The sequence below is a fragment of the Mobula birostris genome, chromosome 1 (assembly GCF_030028105.1).
Source record: "Mobula birostris isolate sMobBir1 chromosome 1, sMobBir1.hap1, whole genome shotgun sequence".
Classification (NCBI taxonomy): domain Eukaryota; kingdom Metazoa; phylum Chordata; class Chondrichthyes; order Myliobatiformes; family Myliobatidae; genus Mobula; species Mobula birostris.
The window spans coordinates 8300294-8320254 of NC_092370.1; the positions used below are offsets into that span (position 1 = coordinate 8300294).

Consider the following 19961-nt stretch of genomic DNA (forward strand, 5'->3'; position numbering starts at 1 on the left):
TCTTGTCCTTCGAACATCGTTCTGAATCTGATAACCTTTAACGCGCAATACATTACAAATACAGTTTCCCAGACTCATTTTGGCAACAGAGCAATAGAATTTGTTCAAAAACAGAGCCAGCACGGATACTGGGAGGAGGGGAATGCCGCGACGTACACGGTAAGGAGATGCAACGGTACAATCACTCATCCCACATCGCTGCAAAGACTGTTCAGCTCTGCGGGTGTACAGATTTTAAAAAAACAATTTGCAGCCAACAGATCAAAAATTAATAAGTACACACAGAATCAACTAGATAGGCTACCGAAATGTGACGCGTTGCAGCAGATTTTACGTAATGCACAGTGCAAAGCATGGACTTGTCAGCGGGAGGACTACACCACCGTTATACCGACAGGAAGAGGTGCATTCAAGAATATCGTTAACTCCAGGGAAACACAAACAGAATGTTGGATTTAATAAAGAAATGCATATTCATTTTCATAGCTTGTTGAAAATAGATTATATCAAGGTCAGTGCATGCTTCCTGTGTCCTAATATACACCGCCTCACTTCAGTGTTTGTGATCATTAGATACGTTGAGCCTCGCGGATAAGCTTTGCGCCTCTGGCACCTCCCTTTGATAAATCCAAGGACACAACCATGTTGTGGGAGACCATGTGGCTTGGGAAGCAGAGTCCTGCTTTCTCCGTTTCTCTCCGGTAACTTCCACACCGACGGAGCCCGTGGACAAAGTCTATTCCAGTTGCTGAGTGAAATTCTTGGGGAACAGCCCCTTGTAACTGTGGGCAGTACCATATTGGATCCAGTCTGACTCCTTTACCCCTGTGAGCCAGCCCGCATCCTGGAAAAAGCACATGAACAAGTTACCAAGTCAAAGACAATGAGAAGTGTCTCGCTTGTACAGAGACTTAATGTGAGTGTTTGTCTTTCAGCAATGTGCTGTACAAACGATAACCCTTCAAGCAGTAGTATTATTATTATGGGTAATATAGCAGTTAGCATATTGTTTTGTAGTGCCAGCGATTGGGGTTCAATTCCTGCCGGTGTCTGAAAGGAATTTGTACATAATTTCCTTTCTGTTATCCCAGGCTTTTTCCACTGAGGTTGGGCGAGACGAGAAATAGAGTTTATAGGTCAAGGGTGAAATATATAAGGGCAAGCTGAGGGGGAGCTTCTTCACTTATAACCATATAACAATTACAGCACGGAAACAGGCCACCTCGGCCCTTCTAGTCTGTGACGAACTCTTACTCTCACCTAGTCCCACCGACCTGCACTTGGTCCATAACCCTCCATTCCCTTCCTGTCCATATAGCTATCCAATTTAACTTTAAACGACAACATCGAACCTGCCTCAACCACTTCTGCTGGAAGCTCCTTCCACACAGCTACCACTCTCTGAGTAAAGAAGTTCCCCCTCATGTTACCCCTAAACTTTTGCCCCCCAACTCTCAACTCATGTCCTCTTGTTTGAATCTCCCCTACTCTCAATGGAAAAAGCCTACCCACATCAACTCTATCTATCCCCCTCATAATTTTAAATACCTCTATCAAGTCCCCCCTCAACCTTCTATGCTCCAAAGAATAAAGACCCAACTTGTTCAACCTTTCTCTATAACTTAGGTGCTGAAATCTAGGTAACATTCTAGTAAATCTTCCCTGTACTCTCTCTATTTTGTTGACATCTTTCCTGTAATTTGGTGACCACTTGGGGTGGAGTGAGCTGCCAGTGAAGGCGATGGATTGCAAACTTTGAGAGAAGTTTCAGTAAGCGATGCCTCAAAGACAAAGCATCCATCATTAAGGACCCCCATTACCCAGGTTATGCCTTGTTCTCATTGCTGCCATCAGAAAGGAGGTACAGAAGCCTGAAGGCCCACACTCAGTGATTCAGCAACAGCTTCTCCTCTGCCATCCGATTTCTGAATGGACATTGAACCTGTGAACACTACTCCACTACATTTCTATTTCTGTTTTTTGTACGACTTATTTTACTATTTAAAATATATACCCTTACTGTAATTCAGTTTTTTCTCTATTATTATATATTGCATTGAACTGCAAATTTCACAATGTATGCCAGTGATATTAAACCTGATTCCGATAAGAACATGGACGGGAAGGGTATGAAGAGCTACGGTCCATGTACGGGCCAATGGGACTAGGCATAATAACAGTCTGGCACAGACTAGATGGGCTGAAGGGCCTGTTTCTGAGCTGTAGTGCTCTGTGACTCTAAGAAACATTTCTGTTCCATAGGTATCAGGCATTACTGTCGTAGAAGCTATAACAGTACAACACAGTGTTGTGCCGAACCAGCTAAAAAAGTAAACCAAAAACCTTCCAAAAACTAATCCCTCCTACCTACACCGTGTCCATATTCCTCCATCTCCCTCATATCCATGTGCCTATCTAAACATTGCTCATGTATTTGCCTCTACCACCACACCAGGCAGCGCATTCCAGGCATCCACCACTCTCTGAGTAAAAAACTTACCCTTCACACCCCCTCTCAAATTGAATGCATGCTCTCTGGTGTTAGACATTTTAACCCTGGGAAACAGATACTCTCTGTTCACTCTGTTGATGCCTCTCTTAATCTTATAAGCCTCTATCAGATCTCCCTCAGCCTCTGTCGTTCTGAAGAAAACAAGCAAATTTATCCAGCACATGCTCTCTAAACCAGGCAGCATCCTGGTAAACCTCTTCTGCATCCTCTCCAAAGCCTCGACATCCTTCCTATAGTGGGGTGACCAGAACTGTGTGCAATACTCCAGATGTGGCCTAACCAGAGTTTTTTTCACAGAGTTGCAGCATAACCTCTTGGTTTTTGAACTCAAATAAAAGCAAGCATTCCATAAAAATTCTTAACCACCCTATCGACCTGTGTAGCCACTTTCAAGGAGCTATGAACTTGGACCCCAAGATCTCTCTGCTCAGCAACACTACTAACACTCTTGCCCTTAACAATGTGCTGTCTCCTTGCATTTGCCCTTCCAAGGTTCAACACCTCACATTTATCTGGGTTAAACTCCATCTGCCATCTCTCTGCCCATATTTGCAACTGATCCATATCTTGCTATATTCTTTATCGTCTTCTACACTATCCACAACACCACCAATCTTGGTATCATCCACAAATTTACTAACCCACCCATCTACATTTTCATTCAGGTCATTTATAGACATCACAGACAGCAGAGGTCCCAGCACAGATCCCTGTGGAACACCACTAATTACAAACCTCCAGCCTGAACAAGTCCCTTCAACCACTACCTTCTGTCTTCTGTGCACAAGCCAGTTCTGAATCCAAACTGCCAATTTGCCGCAGATCACATGCATCTTAATCTTCTGGATTAGCCTCCAATGAGGGACTTTGTCAAAGGCCTTACTGAAATCCATGTAGACAACATGCACTGCCCTACCCTCATCAATCTCTCTCCTCACCTTGTCAAAAAACTCAATCAAGTTGGTAAAACATTACCTAAACCGCACAAAGCCATGCTGACTCTCTCTAATTAGGCCAAGTCGTGAGGTAGAGTTGAACTGTTCAGAAATCTGATGAGAAGAGTGAAAACATTGTTGGGTTGATGGTGAAGTCTGATACAATGGGAGCATAATAGAGACTTAGATAGACACATGGATGTAAGAAAAATGGAGGAATATGGGCTGTGCAGGAGGAAAGAAATAGATTGACCATGGAGTATGTAGGAGTATTGTGAGCAATTTTAATAGAACATAGAATAGTACAGCACATTACAGGCCCTTCGGCCCACAATGTTGTGCCAACCCTCAAACCCTGCCTCCCATATAACCCCCCACCTTAAATTTCTCCATATACCTGTCTAGCAGTCTTAAACTTCACTAGTGTATCTGCCTCCACCACTGACTCAGGCAGTGCATTCCACGCACCAACCACTCTCTGAGTAAAAAACCTTCCTCTAATATCCCCCTTGAACTTCCTACCCCTTACCTTAAAGCCATGCTCTCTTGTATTGAGCAGTGGTGCCCTGGGGAAGAGGCGCTGGCTATCCACTCTATCTATTCCTCTTAATATCTTGTACATCTCTATCATGTCTCCTCTCATCATCCTTCTCTCCAAAGAGTAAAGCCCTAGCTCCCTTAATCTCTGATCATAATGCATACTTTCTAAACCAGGCAGCATCCTGGTAAATCTCCTCTGTACCCTTTCCAATGCTTCCACATCCTTCCTATAGTGAGGCGACCAGAACTGGACACAGTACTCCAAGTGTGGCCTAACCAGAGTTTTATAGAGCTGCATCATTACATCGCAACTCTTAAACTCTATCCCTTGACTTATGAAAGCTAACACCCCATAAGCTTCCTTAATTACCCTATCTACCTGTGAGGCAACTTTCAGGGATATGTGGACATGTACCTCCAGATCCCTCTGCTCCTCCACACTAGCAAGTATCCTGCCATTTACTTTGTACTCTGCCTTGGAGTTTGTCCTTCCAAAGTGTACCACCTCACACTTCTCTGGGTTGAACTCCATCTGCCACTTCTCAGCCCACTTCTGCATCCTATCAATGTCTCTCTGCAATCTTCGACAATCCTCTACACTATCTACAACACCACCAACCTTTGTGTCGTCTGCAAACTTGCCAACCCACCCTTCTACCCCCACATTCAGGTCGTTAATAAAGATCACGAAAAGTAGAGATCCCAGAACCGATCCTTGTGGGACACCAATAGTCACAATCCTTCAATCTGAATGTACTCCCTCCACCATGACCCTCTGCCTTCTGCAGGCAAACAAATTCTGAATCTACCTGGCCAAACTTCCCTGGATCCCATGCCTTCTGACTTTCTGAATAAGCCTACCGTGTGGAACCTTGTCAAATGCCTTACTAAAATCCATGTAGATCACATCCACTGCACTACCGTCATCTATATGCCTGGTCACCACCTCAAAGAACTCTATCAGGCTTGTTAGACATGATCGACCCTTCACAAAACCATGCTGACTGTCCCTGATCAGACCATGATTCTCTAAATGCCCATAGATCCTATCTCTAAGAATCTTTTCCAACAGCTTTCCCACCACAGACGTAAGGCTCACTGGTCTATAATTACCCGGACTATCTCTACTAACTTTTTTGAACAAGGGGACAACATTCACCTCCCTCCAATCCTCCGGTACCGTTCCCGTGAACAATGAGGACATAAAGATCCTCGCCAGAGGCTCAGCAATCTCTTCCCTCGCCTCGTGGAGCAGCCTGAGGAATATTCCATCAGGCCCCGGGGACTTAACCATCCTAACGTATTTTAACAACTCCAACACCTCCTCTCCTTTGATATCAATGTGCTCCAGAACATCAACCTCACCCATATTGTCCTCACCATCATCAAGTTCCCCTTTTGGGCCCCTTATCTTAGAAAGGATGTGCTGACATTGGAGTGGGCTGAAAGGAGTTCACGAAAATGATTTCAGGATTGAATGGCTTATCATATGATGGCTCTGGGCCTCTACTCACTAGAATTCAGAAAAATGAGGGGTGACCTCATTGAAACCTATCGAATGTTGAAAGGCCTGGGTAGAGTGGATGTGGAGAGGATATTTCTTATGGTGGTAGAGTTGAAGACCAGAAGACACAAACTCAGAATAGAGGGGTATCCATTTAGAATGGAGATGAGGAGGAATTTACTTAGCTGGAGAGTGGTGAATCTGTGAAATTCGTTGCCACAGGCAGCTCTGGACGCCAAGTCACTGGGTATAGTTAAGACAGAGGTTGATAGATTCTTGATTAGTCAGGGCATGAAGAGTTACGGGGAGAAGGCAGAAGATTGGGGCTGAGAGGAATAATGGATCAATCATGATGAAATGGTGGAGCAGACTAAGTAGGCCAAATGGCCTAATTCTGCTCCTATATCTTATAGTCCTATGGTATGTCAATCAGCATAGTATCATTAGCTGAAGGACCCCTACTATACTGTTCTATGCTCTATGTTCTACTTAACAGCCCTTTAGAAACTTTAAAATTTAATTTCCTCCCAAAGGCATCTTTCTTTCCTGCATATGCACAAGAATTAGCAAATAATAACATTTCATCATGAGAAAATTTTAGACCATAAGATATCAGAGTAGAATTGGACCATTCCACCCATTGAGTCTGCTCCACCAGTCCATCATGGCTGAGTTATTTTCCCTCTGAACTCCTTTCTCCTGCCTTCTCCCTGTATCCTTTGGTGCTCTGACTAACCAAGAACTGACCAACCACCGCTTTGCCAGTGAGTAGATAGACCCCGTAGCTCTGTGTACTTTATAACATTATAAAACTCTCACAAAGTTGTATAAAGAAACTTGCTACTGGATCTTCAGCAGGTTTGTTCCACATTTCAATTCTGGTTACCTGGTCTTCTATTGTCTCCGATGGAATCACTAACACAATGTCTCCATGCTGTAAGTTAAGTTCATCGTCATTGGCAGCTTCGAAGTTATGGACTGCTTGAACCTGTTGGAAAATTTGATCCATAAAATTCTATCAGTTTAGAGAATGGTTTTATAGGATAAATGCATTATTTTGTATGGCCAACATTCCTCACTCGTCTCTAATTACATTTAAGGTGATGGAAAATGAGGTTTTTGGGGCATTGCAGTGTGCTGGTGAACTTACTTCCACATTGCTCGGAAGCTCCAAGATTAAAACCAGCAACGATAAGCCAGTATCACATTTGTGGATGATGAATCATCTATTTTGAATGTTCATTCTCTGGAAAATCTGTCTGATTATCCACTCAGTCTCTTATCATCTTTTAGAGAGGGTGAAGCTTAGTTATGATGGCGCTAAACGGCAACTCCTTTGCTTGCATCTTTAGAAACAGCCCTATTTCCATCTTTAGTATCTCTACCTTTCCCTTTCGGGATTCTTTTGAAGTCCCTGACCTGGAGTTACATGCTGACTTCAGTTCTTTGCGGGAATGGGACCCACTTTCGGGGTTTCACGACTGGCTGTGATCCGACATGCCAAGGATGCGGCCTAAGTGTTTAGCTCACCTTTTTAAGCCTAGGATCTTGTGGCTCTGGAGATGGACAGATCGAATGTTGGTGTCCGGCATGAAATTGGTGTGCCGTGGGAGTCGGTAGATCTCTGGCTGTGTGCCCAGAGACCTGAGATTTTTGGGCATAGAGTTCGGGAAAAGCGACGCAATGGACTTTTAATATCATAAACCAGCGAGATGTGTGTTATGTCTCCCCTCTCGCTGTGAAATGGAGACATCCCTTTCTCTATTAGGGAGAGAGAGAGCCTGTGGTATGTCGAATACCGGGTGGATGAGTAGTCTTTAGGGTACTGCAAGTCTGTGTCTTTGCTTATGCTTTGCTGCACGCTCGAGTGCTCAGTGGTGGGTGCTGATGCTTTTTTTTGCTGGTGGGGGGAGGGGAGTGCTAGGCAGGACTTTAACATTTAACTGTCATTCATTCTTTAGGGGCATTCTGCTATTTTTGTGGATGGTTGTGAAGAAAAAGGATGTATATTGTATACATTTCTCTGACATTAACTGTACCTTTGAAACCTTTGAAACACCTTTATCAAGTCATCCCTCATCTTCCTTCACTCCAAAGAGAAAAAAATGTATCTTGCAATCTTTCCTCATAAAGTCCAAAGTAAGTTTACTATCAAAGTACATACGTCACTATATACAACCCTGAGATTCATTTTCTTTACAGGCATTCACAGTAGAATGAAAAAACTCAACAGAATCGATGAAAAACTACTCTCAATCACTGACAAGCAGCCAATGTGCAAAAGAAGACAAACTGTGCAAATAAAAAACACAATAATAATAAATAAATAAGACCATAAGACATAGGAGCAGAATTAGGCCATTCAGCCCACCGAGTCATCACAAGTAAATAAGTAATACTGAGAACATGAATTGTAAAGACCTCGAAGGTGAATCTACAGATTGCGTGTTCTGCCGAAGGGTCTCGGCCCGAAATGTCGACTGTATTCTTTTCCACAGATGCTGCCTGGCCTACTGAGGTCCTCCAGCATTTTGTGGGTGCAACAGGTTGTGGAATCAGTTCAGAGTTGAGATGAGTGAAGTTATCAATGCTGGTTCAGGAGCCTGATGGTTGAAAGGTCATAATTTTTTCTGAGCCTGGTGGTGTGGGACCTAAGGATGGCAGCAGCGAGAAGAGAGCACGGCCCGGATGGTGGCGGGTCATTGTTGATGGAAGCTGCTCTCTTGGTCTTGTGAGCAGTTTTGGGCCCTTTATCTCAGAAAGAATGTGCTGAAATTGGACAGAGTTCAGAGGAGGTTCGTGAAAATGATTCTGGGATTGAAAGGCTTATCATAAGAGGAACGTTTTGATGACCCTGGGCCTGTAATCACTGGAATTCAGAAGAATGAGGGGTGACTTCATTGAAACCTGTCGGATGTTGAAAGGGCTCGATAGAGTGGATGTGGAGAGGATGTTTCCTGTGGCGAGGGAGTCTAAGACCAGAGAACACAGCCTCAGAATAGAGGGAAGTCCATTTAGAATGGAGATGAGGAGGAATTTCATTAGCCTGAGAGTGGTGAACCTGTGGAATTCGTTGCCACAGGTGGCTGTGGAGGACAAGTTATTGGGTGTACAGTATTCAAGGCAGAGTTGATAGATTCTTGATTGATCTGGGCTTGAATGGATATGGGGAGAAGGCAGGAGATTGGGGCTGAGAGGAAAATGGATCATCCATGATGAAATGGCAGGGTAGACTTGATGGGCCAATGTCCAAATTCTACTCCTATATCTTATGGCAGCTCTCCTTGTAGACATGCTCATTAATGTTATTTTAAAGAAAGCCTCATGACAATTTGTCAGCGGTTGATTTGTAGTAACAGTGATACCTTGTACATGAAGCCAGGAGGCATGGGCTGTGGCTTGGCAGCCTCAACCTCGGGTGTGTTCTCTTGCTGAGGGACGCCCGTACTCTCTGCATTGACTTGCTGCTCATCTTCAGCTCTATTCAGTTCCTCTGTCTCTTCCACTGCACTGGGCACCGGAGCTGAATTCTCTTCCTTGGCTGGCACCTCACCTGCCTCCTGAACGGCCACAGCGTCATTCACAGCAGGGCTCTGATCATCCTCGTGCTCGTTGTTGGATGCTGGCTCGATAACCATCGCAGGAACCGAGACCTTTCAAAAGGCGCACAAGTCAAATTTCAAAATCTCTCAGAAATAGGAGTGTCTCAAAGGTGATATGTCTCAATATTTCAGTTGTTCAAATTACACTCAGTGGCCACTTTATTAGGTACACCTATACACCTGCTCATTAATGCAAATATCTAATCAGTTAATCATGTTGTGGCAACTCAATGCATAAAAGCATGCCGACATGATCAAGCGGTTTAGTTGTTCAGACCAAACATCAGAATGGGGAAGAAATGGGATCTAAGTGACTTTGACCGTGGAATGATTGTTGGTGGCAGATGGGCTAGTTTGAGTATCTCAGAAACTGCTGATCTCCTGGGATTTTCATACACAGCAGTCTCTTAAACTTTACACAGAATGGTGCAAAAAACAAACAAAAACCATCCAGTGAACATAGAAACATAGAAAATAGGTGCAGGAGTAGGCCATTTGGCCCTTTGAGCCTGCACCACCATTCAGTATGATCATGGCTGATCATCCAACTCAGAACCCTGTACCAGCCTTCCCCCCCATACCCCCTGATCCCTTTAGCCACAAGGGCCATATCCAACTCCCTCTTAAATATAGCCAATGAACTGGCCTCAACTGTTTCCTGTGGCAGAGAATTCCACAGATTCACCACTCTCTGTGTGAAGAAGTTTTTCCTAATCTCGGTCCTAAAAGGCTTCCCCTTTATCCTCAAACTGTGACCCCTCGTTCTGGACTTCCCCAACATCGGGAACAATCTTCCTGCATCTAGCCTGTCCAATCCCTTTAGGATTTTATATGTTTCAATAAGATCCCCCATCAATCTTCTAAATTCCAGAGAGTATAAGCCTAGTTGATCCAGTCTTTCATCATATGAAAGTCCTGCCATCCCAGGAATCAATCTGGTGAACCTTCTTTGTACTCCCTCTATGGCAAGAATGTCTTTTCTCAGATTGGGGGACCAAAACTACACACAATACTCCAGGTGTGGTCTCACCAAGGCCTTGTACAACTGCAGTAGTACCTCCCTGCTCCTGTACTCGAATCCTCTCGCTATAAATGCCAGCATACCATTCGCCTTTTTCACCACCTGCTGTACCTGCATGCCCACTTTCAATGACTGGTGTATAATGACACCCAGGTCTCGTTGCACCTCCCCTTTCCTAATCGGCCACCATTCAGATAATAATCTGTTTTCCTGTTCTTGCCGTGAAAGTGGATGACCTCACATTTATCCACATTAAATTGCATCTGCCATGAATTTGCCCACTCACCTAACCTATCCAAGTCACCCTGCATCCTCTTAGCATCCTCCTCACAGCTAACGCTGCCGCCCAGCTTCGTGTCATCCACAAACTTGGAGATGCTGCATTTAATTCCCTCGTCTAAGTCATTAATATATATTGTAAACAACTGGGGTCCCAGCACTGAGCCTTGCGGTACCCCACTAGTCACTGCCTGCCATTCTGAAAAGGCCCCGTTTATTCCCACTCTTTGCTTCCTGTCTGCCAACCAATTCTCTATCCACATCAATACCTTACCCCCAATACCGTGTGCTTTAAATTTGCACACTAATCTCCTGCGTGGGACCTTGTCAAAAGCCTTTTGAAAATCCAAATATACCACATCCACTGGTTCTCCCCTATCCACTCTACTAGTTACATCGTCAAAGAATTCTATGAGATTCGTCAGACATGATTTTCCTTTCACAAATCCATGCTGACTTTGTCCGATGATTTCACCGCTTTCCAATAGCAGTAGTTCTGTAGGTGAAAACTGCTTGTTAATGAGAAAGGTCAGAAGAGAATGGCAAGGCTGGTTTAAACTGACAGGAAAGTGACAGTAACTTAAATAATCACAAGTTACAACAACGGTGTGCAGAAGAGCATCTCTGAATGCACATGTTGAACCGTGAAGTGGACGGGCTACAGCAGCAGAAGACCAGGAACATACACTCAGTGGTCACATTAATTAGGTGCAAGAGGTACCTAATGAAGTGGCCAATGGGTATAGATTGCCCCTTTGAAAATTTAAGTCACCTGCCATTGAATTTGCAGGAACTTATCTTTGCTGGTCAGATCCTGATTTCAGCAAATGAGCTACTTAATGTGTAGTGCAGATTCTTTGACTCTATGCCAAGTCTGTTCAATAAAATCTCTTCATTCTGCTTAACATTGCAGTGTTCAAAGGTCAAATTAACAGTAAAATCTGTGAAGACAAAACACTGATGGTAATTACATTGAAAGATAGACTTGTTCTGACTCAATACCAGTGAGTTTTTTAGGATTGACCTCTGCCTTTCTTTTTGGTCTGGCAGAGTGAGTATTAGATGAAATCGAGGGACCACACACCAGGCCTCATCAAGGGATCAGAAGTGGGAAGGGTGAGTAGATTCAAGCTCCTGGATGTCATTATCTCTGAAAATCTACTCTGCGCCCAACATATTGATGTAACTACAAAGAAGGCATGCCAGCGGCTATATTTCATTAGGAGTTTGAGGAGAAATGATGTGCCACCAAAGACAATCATAAGTTTCTATAGGTGTACCATGGAGAGTAATCTGACTGGTTGCATCACCGTCTGATGTGGAGGTGCCACTGTGTAAGACTGGAAGTGTAAAAGAGAGGTGAGAGTGGATTTTGGACCACTGGGAAACAGTGCTGGAGAGGTAGTAATGGGGGACAATGAAATGGCAGATAAACGGAATAAGTATTTTGCATCAGTCTTAACTGTGGAAGACACTATCAGTATGGTGGAAGTTCTAGGTGTTAGGGGGATGAAGTGTGTGAAGTTACTATAATTAGAGAGAAAGTTCTCAGGAAACTGAAGGGCCTGAAGGTAGATAGGTCACCTGGACCAGATGGTGTACACTTCAGAGTTCTGAAAGAGGTGGCTGCAGAGATCATGGAGGCATTAGAATCACTAGATTCTGGAATGGTTCTGAAAGACAGGAAAATTGCAAATGTCTCTCCACTCATCATGAAGGGAGAGAGGCGGAAGATAGGAAACTATAGACCAGTTAGTCTGACCTCAGTGGTTGGGAAGATGTTGGAGTCAATTATTAAGAATAAGGTCTCTGAGTACTTGGAGGCATGTGACAAAATAGGGAAAGTCTCGCCTGACAAATCTGTTGGAATTCTTTGAAGATATAACAAGCAGGATAGACAAAGGAGAATTGGTGGATGTTGTATACTTGGATTTTCAGAAGGCCTTTGACAAGGTGCCATACATGAGGTTGCTTAACAAACTATGAGCCCATGGTATTAAAGGAAAGCCTTAGCATGGATAAAGCAATGGCTGATTGGCAGGAGGCAAAGAGTGGGAAAAAGTGGAGCCTTTTCTGTCTGGCTGCTGGTGACTAGGGGTGTTCTACGTGGGTCAGTGTTGAAACCGATTTTTTTTCTGTTATATGTCAATGATTTGGATGATAGAATTGATGGCTTTTTTTTTGCAAAGTTTGCAGATGATCTGAAGATAGGTAAAGGGGCAAGTAGATTTTGAGGAAGTACAGAGGCTACAGAAGGACTTAAATTGATTAGGAGAATGGGCAAAGAAACGGCACTTGGAATACAGTAACCACGAGGAATTCTGCAGATGCTGGAAATTCAAGCAACACACATCAAAGTTGCTGGTGAACGCAGCAGGCCAGGCAGCACCCCTAGGAAGAGGTACAGTCGACGTTTCAGGCCGAGACCTTTCGTCAGGACTAACTGAAGGCCTGACGAAGGGTCTCGGCCTGAAACGTCGACTGTACCTCTTCCTACAGATGCTGCCTGGCCTGCTGCGTTCACCAGCAACTTTGATGTGTGTTGTTAGATGGAATACAGTGTTGGGAAGTGTCTGGTCTTGCACTTTGGTAGAAGAAATGAAACAGTTTAATATTTTCCAAATGGAGAGAAAATACAAAAAACTGAGGTCCAAATAGATTGGGGGTTACTAAAGGTTAACTTTCAGCTTGAGTCTGTGGTGAGGAAGGCAAACGCAATGTTAGCTTTCATTTCAAGAGGACTAGAATAGAAAAGCAAGGATGTAATGTTGAGACTTTATAAAGCACTGGTGAGGCCTCACTTGGAATATTGTGAGCAGTTTTGGACCCCTAATCTTAGAAAAGATGTGCTGAAACTGGAGAAGATTCTAAGGAGGTTCATAAAAATGACTCCAGGATTAAATGGCTTGTCATATGAAGAGCATTACTTAATTAAATTTATATGTATATTTCTTACTATAATTTATAGTTTTTTTATTATTATGTATTGCAGTGTACTTCTGTGAGAAAGCAACAAATTCATGACATATGCCAATGAAATTAATTCTATAAGGCATTGGTCAGAGCACATTTGGTGTATTATGAGCAGTTGTGGGAACCTTATCTAAGAAATGATGTGCTGGCGGTTCATAAAAATGATTCTGTGAATGAATCTTAGATAGTAAATGTGCTTTGATCTTACAACTTTGGAACGGTTATGTATGAGGCCTTGTGAGGGGGGGGCGCATTCATTAAAACCTGCAGAACACTGAAAGGTCTACATAGAGTGGCGGTGGAGAGGATGTTTCCTATAGTGGGGGAGTCTAGGATCAGAGGGCACAATCTCAGAATAGAAGAATGTCCCTTTAGAACAGAGAGAGTGGATATGTTGGAGTATTGGAAATAGAGGGAATGTAGAAGTCTTTTTCTAATCTACAAAATTTAGGGTGGCATGGTAGTGTAGTGGCTGCTTTAACACTATAGCAGCACAAGTGACCCAGACCCAATTCCAGCTGCTGTTTATAAGGAGTTTCTGTGACCATGTGGGCTTCCTCAGGATACTTCAGTTTCCTCCCACATTCCAAAAACATATGGGTTAGCAGGTTAGTTGTCCACATGGGTGTAATTGGGCGACGTGGGCTTATGGGCTAGGAGGGCTTGTGACTATGCCACATCTCTATATAAAAATACAATGTCAGCACCTTGTAGATCAGGGGTTCCCAACCTGGGGTCCACAGACCCCTTGGTTAATGGTAGGGGTCCATGGCATGAAAAAGGTTGGAATCCCTGTTTTAGACAGTTGCAGTAACCCAAGGCTCTTCTCTTCCCCTGAATTCTGTACCATAACTCAACATATAATACTTAACATAACTCGTGTACAAAGCTGGCCACAGGAATCAGGGCTAGAATTTTGGACTGTACCTGGGACGTCACCACATCTTCAGGAGATGTCTTGTGTTCTTCATCATCCTTCTCGGTCGTCACGTTCTATACAGTAACAATCAGAACAGATTTGAAAATGGTGACTTGGAATTAGTACTGTGGCTGAAATTTCAGGTGTAGCTCACACAAAATGCTGGAGGAATTCAGCAGGTCAGACAGTAACTGTGGAGGAAAATGAACAGTCAACTTCTTGAGCCAAAATAGTAACTGTTCATTTTCCTAGATAGACGTTTTCCATGGTCCACTCTCCTCCCTGAAAAGATTCCTTCTTCTCCAGCCCTTCACCTTCTCCACCTTTCACCTCCCAGCTTCCCACTTCATCCACATTCCCCACCCACCTGGCTTTACCAATCTCGTTTTGCTTGTATTCCTTCCCCTCCTCCCACCTTCTTATTCTGGGATTTTCCTTCTTCCTTTAGCGTCCTGATGAAGTGTCTCAGCCCAACATGTCAGATCCTTATTCCTTTCCATAGATGCTGCCTGACCTGCTGAGTTCCTCCAACATTTTGTCTGTTTTACTCTGGGTTTCCAGCATCTGCAGGATCTCTGGTGTCTTTGACATCTTAGGTGTAAGTTCATTCAGGACAATAGGGAACTGAGAAGGTGCTCTGCTCTGTTAGATGAAGGCAAGTTGAAATTAAGGGATTGTGAAGCTATGTTCAAAAGCCATGCAGTTTTCCATGGATATAATTCTAAAATGAAAAAAGAATACAGGAGATTCTGCAGACGCCTGAAATCCAGAGGCACACACACAAAATGCTGGAGGAATTCAGCAGGTCAGGCAGTATCTATGCTGAGGAATAAACAGTTGACGTTTCGGGCCGAGACCTTTCATCAGGACTACAAAGGATATCCTAAATTATCATCTGCTTGCTTACTCCCCACTCCCCCCTACTCTCCTCTGCTATTCCCCATTCTTGTTACCCTCTCACCCCCTTCTCCTCATCAGCCCACCACCTCCTTCTGATTGTCTGTGATCCACTCTCCTCTACTATCACATTCCTTCTTCAGCCCTTCACCTTTCTCTTTCCAGTTTCTTACTTCATCCCCATTCCCAATCCACCTACCTTCTCACTCACCTGGCTTCACCTATCACCTGCCAACTTGGACTCCTCCCCTTCCCCCACCACTTTATTCCGGCTTCTTTCCCTTTCCTTTCCAGTCCTGATAAAGGGTCTCAGCCTGAAATGTTCTCTGTTGATTCGTTTCTGTAGATGCTACCTGACCTGCTCAGTTCCTCCAGAATTTTGTGTGTGCTGTCCAATGATAAAAGAACATTGGTGAACAGCGTTGTTTTGCTGTGTGGTTTGTAAGTACTTTTCCAGCAAACCTTGGGACTAGAAACCTTTCTATTGAACTCTTCAGGGATGTGTTAACAGTGGGGTCTTGCCTGCTGAGGATTTACAAAAAGAACTCAGGTCAATAGGAAGGCACCTCGGGGAAAGCCGGAGGAAAACACACAAAATGCTGGAGGAACTCAGCAGGTCAGGCAGCATCTATAGAGAGGAATAAACAGTCGATGTTTTCAGGCCGAGATCCTTCTTCAGGAAATCAGAACACTGATAGATTTTCCACCTTGCCTTATGGTTTGACAAACAGAATATTGGTGTTCAGGTGGAGTTGAGGAAACTCGGGGAGCATCCTCTGGTGAACACAAGCCATTAAAATAAAAGCACTGCTGCAGCTTGCAACTTCCCTGGACAGCCGAAAGATACATTCCAGGGTACACACGATGAATAGGGGTAGAGCTGATGGCAGGCATTTAAGTGCAACAAACAGATGATGCACCAATGTGTTGAATTTACATACCTGAGCTCCTTCTGCTTCAGCATCTACAGCCGGCTTCTGCTCTTCGGAGTCATTAATCGTCTTTATGGGGAACAAAACAAGTGAGTTATTGAATCTGTGGATTGTAGAAAACCACATTATGGAACAGGCTAATCTTTCATCTGGTCTGTTTTGTTATTTTTTTTCTGCTTTATGACCAATAATGTAATTTCCCTGAATATGAAACTCAGGGTGTTGTGGTGCTGTGTTCATTCCACACTGATGTACAGAGTGAATGTCGGATAATATCAAAGCGACATAAGGGAAGACTCGAAGCTGCAGGAATGTGGGTTTTGAGAGCATGATGAAAACATTGTAGATGCACAGAGTAACAGATGAGGAAGTGTTGTGAAAAGTCAGAGAAAGAAGAGAGCTGATATCATCAATCAGGAAACAGCAGCTGTTTTTTTGGGACATACTGAGGAAAGTGAAGCTCGAACATTTTGCAGTGATGGAAGAAACTGAGGGAAGAGAAAGGTTTAGTTGACAGCACACGTCTTTCATGAGTTACGTCAAGTGATTGACAGGCAAAAGCTCTGAAGAGTTTATTAGAATGTCTCAGATTAAAGGCAGTTGGAACAGAAGAATAAGAAAGGTATGACCATGTTAATGGGTTATATTACAGACCACCCAACAGTTCACAGGCCTTAGAGGAACAAATTTGTAGAGAGATCACACACTATTGCAAGAAACATAAGGTTGTTATAGTAGGTGATTTTAACTTTCCACATTTTGACTGGGACTCAAATACCGTGAAAGGACTAGATGGGATAGAGTTTGTCAAATGTGTTCAGGAAAGTTTCCTTCATCCTTATACAGAAGTCCCAATGACAGACTGTGCATACTTGATCTCCTGTTAGGGAATGAGACAGGGCAGGTAACGAAAGTTTGTCTAGGGGAGCACCATTAGCTTGAAAGTAAATATTGGAAAAGATAGGTCTGGTCTGGGTTGATATTCTAAATTGGAGAAAGGCCAATATTGATGGTATCAGAAAGGATCTGGCAAGTGTGGATTGGGAGAAGCTATTAGCTGGCAAAGGTATTCTTGGTAAGTGGTAAGCCTTCTGAAGTGAAATTTTGAGAGTTCAAAGCTTGACGTGCCTGTTGGAATGAAAGTTGAAGATAACAAGTTTAGTGAACCTTGGTTTTCAGGAAATATTGAGGCCCTGGTTGAGAAAAAAAATGAGGTGTGTAGTAGGTATAGGCAGGTAGGAACAAATGAGGTACTTATGGAGTACAAGAAATGCAAGAGAACACTTAACGGGAGCTAAAAGAAGGCATGAGGTTGCCCAGCCAGACATGGGGAAGAAGAATCCTAAGGAATTCTGTAGATATGTTAAGAGAAAAAGGATTGTAAGGGTCAAAATTGGTCCCCGGAAGATCAGACTGGTAATCTATGCATGGAGCCAAAAGAGATGGATTTCTTTTAGCATCTGTATTTACTCGGGAGATGAACACAGAGTCTAGAGAAGTGAGGCAAAGCATCAGTGAGGTCATGGACCATATACAGAATACAGAGAAGGAGGTGTTTGCTGTCTTGAGGCAAATTAGGGGGATAAATCCCCAGGGCCTAACAAGATTTCCTTAGGACCCTGTGGGAGACAAGTGTTGAAATTGCAGGAGACCTAGCAGACGTATTTAAATCATCTTTAATGACTGGTGAGGTACCGAAGGATTGGAGGGTAGGCAATTTTGTTCCATTGTTTAAGAAAGGCTGTAAACTTGAACCAGGAAATTATAGGCCAGTGAGCTTGACACCTGTAATGGGAAAGTTACTGGAAGATAGTCCAAGGGATCCTAGATGTGGATATTTGGATAGACATGGACTGATTAGAATAGTCAGCATGGCTTTGTGCATGGTTGGTTGTGTCTAACCAATCTTATAGATTTTTTTGAGGAAGTTACCAGGAAAGTTGATGAAGGCAAGGCAGTGGATGTTGTCTACATGGACTTTAGCAAGGCATTTGACAAGGTCCTCATGGGAGGTTAGTCAGGAAGGCTCAGTTGCTTGGTATTCAAGTTAAGGTAGTAAATTAGATTAGAGATTGGTTTTGTGGGAGAAGCCAGAGAGCGGTAGTAGTAGAGAGTTGACTCTCTGACTGGAGACCTGTGACTAGTGGTGTGCCGCAGGGATCGGTGCTGGGTCCATTGTTATTTGTCTTCTTTATCAATGGTCTGGATGATAATGTGGTTAACTAGATCAGTAAATTTGCAGATGACACCAAGATTGGAGGTGTAGTGGACAGTGAAGAAGACCATCAGAGCATAGAAGCCTCAGGACTCACACCACCAGGTTCAGGAACAGTTATTATCCCTCAGCCATCAGGAAGGAGGGACAGGAGCCTCAGGACTCACACCACCAGGTTCAGGAACAGTTATTATCCCTCAGCCATCAGGCTTTTGAACCAAAGAGGACATCTTCACTCAACATCACTTCATCATTGAAATAATCCCACAACCTATGGACTCACTTTCAAGGACTCTTCATCTTATGTTCTTGATATTTATTTGTTATTTATTTATCATCATTATTTCTTTCCTTTTGTATTTGCAGTTTGTTGTCTTTTGCAGACTGGTTGAACACCCAAGTTGATGCAGTCTTTCATTGACTCTATTATGGTTAATGGATTTATTGAGTATGCCCACAAGAAAATGAATCTCAGGGTTGTGTATGGTGACATATATGCACTTCAATAATACTTTTACTTTGAACTTTTGAACTTTAACTTCTTTCCACTTCAGTGCTTGAGCGAAAGAGCAGAAAATCATTCAAAAACAGGTTGGTGTTACACTGGGTGGTAGTTGAGATGTCTCCAGGGAGACGGATTGAATTGGGTCAAACAGTGGGATTCACAGAATCTTACATCACAAGAGGATTCCATCTGGCTTATCATGTCTGTGAGGATCATCTGGGATTTGGGTTCAAGTTAAAAGGCAGAGGCCAGACAACGACTAAAAAATAACTATGGGAAGACAAGCAGCACACATAAAAGTTGCTGGTGAACGCAGCAGGCCAGGCAGCATCTCTAGGAAGAGGTACAGTCGACGTTTTGGGCTGAGACCCTTCATCAGGACAATTGTTTTTACACTTTCACAGAGCAGTCATTTGATTGTTCTACAAAAACAAACATGCATTAATCTTCAAAATGAGAATAGCTCAAATCAACACATCTTTTTTTCTTAAATGCCAACTTTTATGGTTTAGCATTATAGTACAGATTGGCTGTCAAATGCAGTGGATTCCTGTTAACTGGCTCATTGGTTAAATGGGACAGCCTCTTAGTTGGGAGAATTTTAAAAGAACAAAAACTAATCAAGAAAGTAGCTGGTATTCCCTTTTAATTCCAAGTCTCATTCCCATTCTGATATGTCTATCCACGGCCTCCTCTACTGTAAAGATGAAGCCACACTCGGGTTGGAGGAACAACACCTTATATTCCGTCTGGGTAGCCTCCAACCTGATGGCATGAACATTGACTTCTCTAACTTCTGCTAATGCCCCAACTCCCCGTCGTACCCCATGCATTATTTATTTATTTATATACAAACTTTCTTTTTCTCCCTCTGCCCCTCTCACTATACCCCTTGCCCATCCTCTGGGTCCCCCCCCCTTTTCTTTCTCCCTAGGCCTCCTGTCCTATGATCCTCTCCTATCCCTTTTGCCAATCACCTGTCCAGCTCTTGGCTCCATCCCTCCCCCTCCTGTCTTCTCCTATTTTGGATCTCCTCCTCCCCCGCCCACTTTCAAACCTCTTATGAGCTCTTCCTTCAGTTAGTCCTGACGAAGAGTCTCGGCCCGAAATGTCAACTGTACCCCTTC

The 19961-nt window shown here is 43.5% G+C and overlaps 1 protein-coding gene across 1 annotated transcript in view; it reads right to left on the minus strand.

The window, feature by feature from the left end:
• Positions 1-736: 736 nt before the first annotated feature.
• Positions 737-19961, minus strand: part of amph (amphiphysin) — a 279279-nt gene continuing 260054 nt past the window's right edge. The window contains exons 18-22 of the mRNA XM_072266836.1: positions 16124-16183; positions 14294-14359; positions 8857-9144; positions 6378-6479; positions 737-844 (exon numbers count right to left, since the gene is read on the minus strand). Coding sequence (XP_072122937.1) covers positions 737-844; positions 6378-6479; positions 8857-9144; positions 14294-14359; positions 16124-16183 — 624 coding nt within the window. The remainder of the gene's footprint in view (positions 845-6377; positions 6480-8856; positions 9145-14293; positions 14360-16123; positions 16184-19961) is intronic.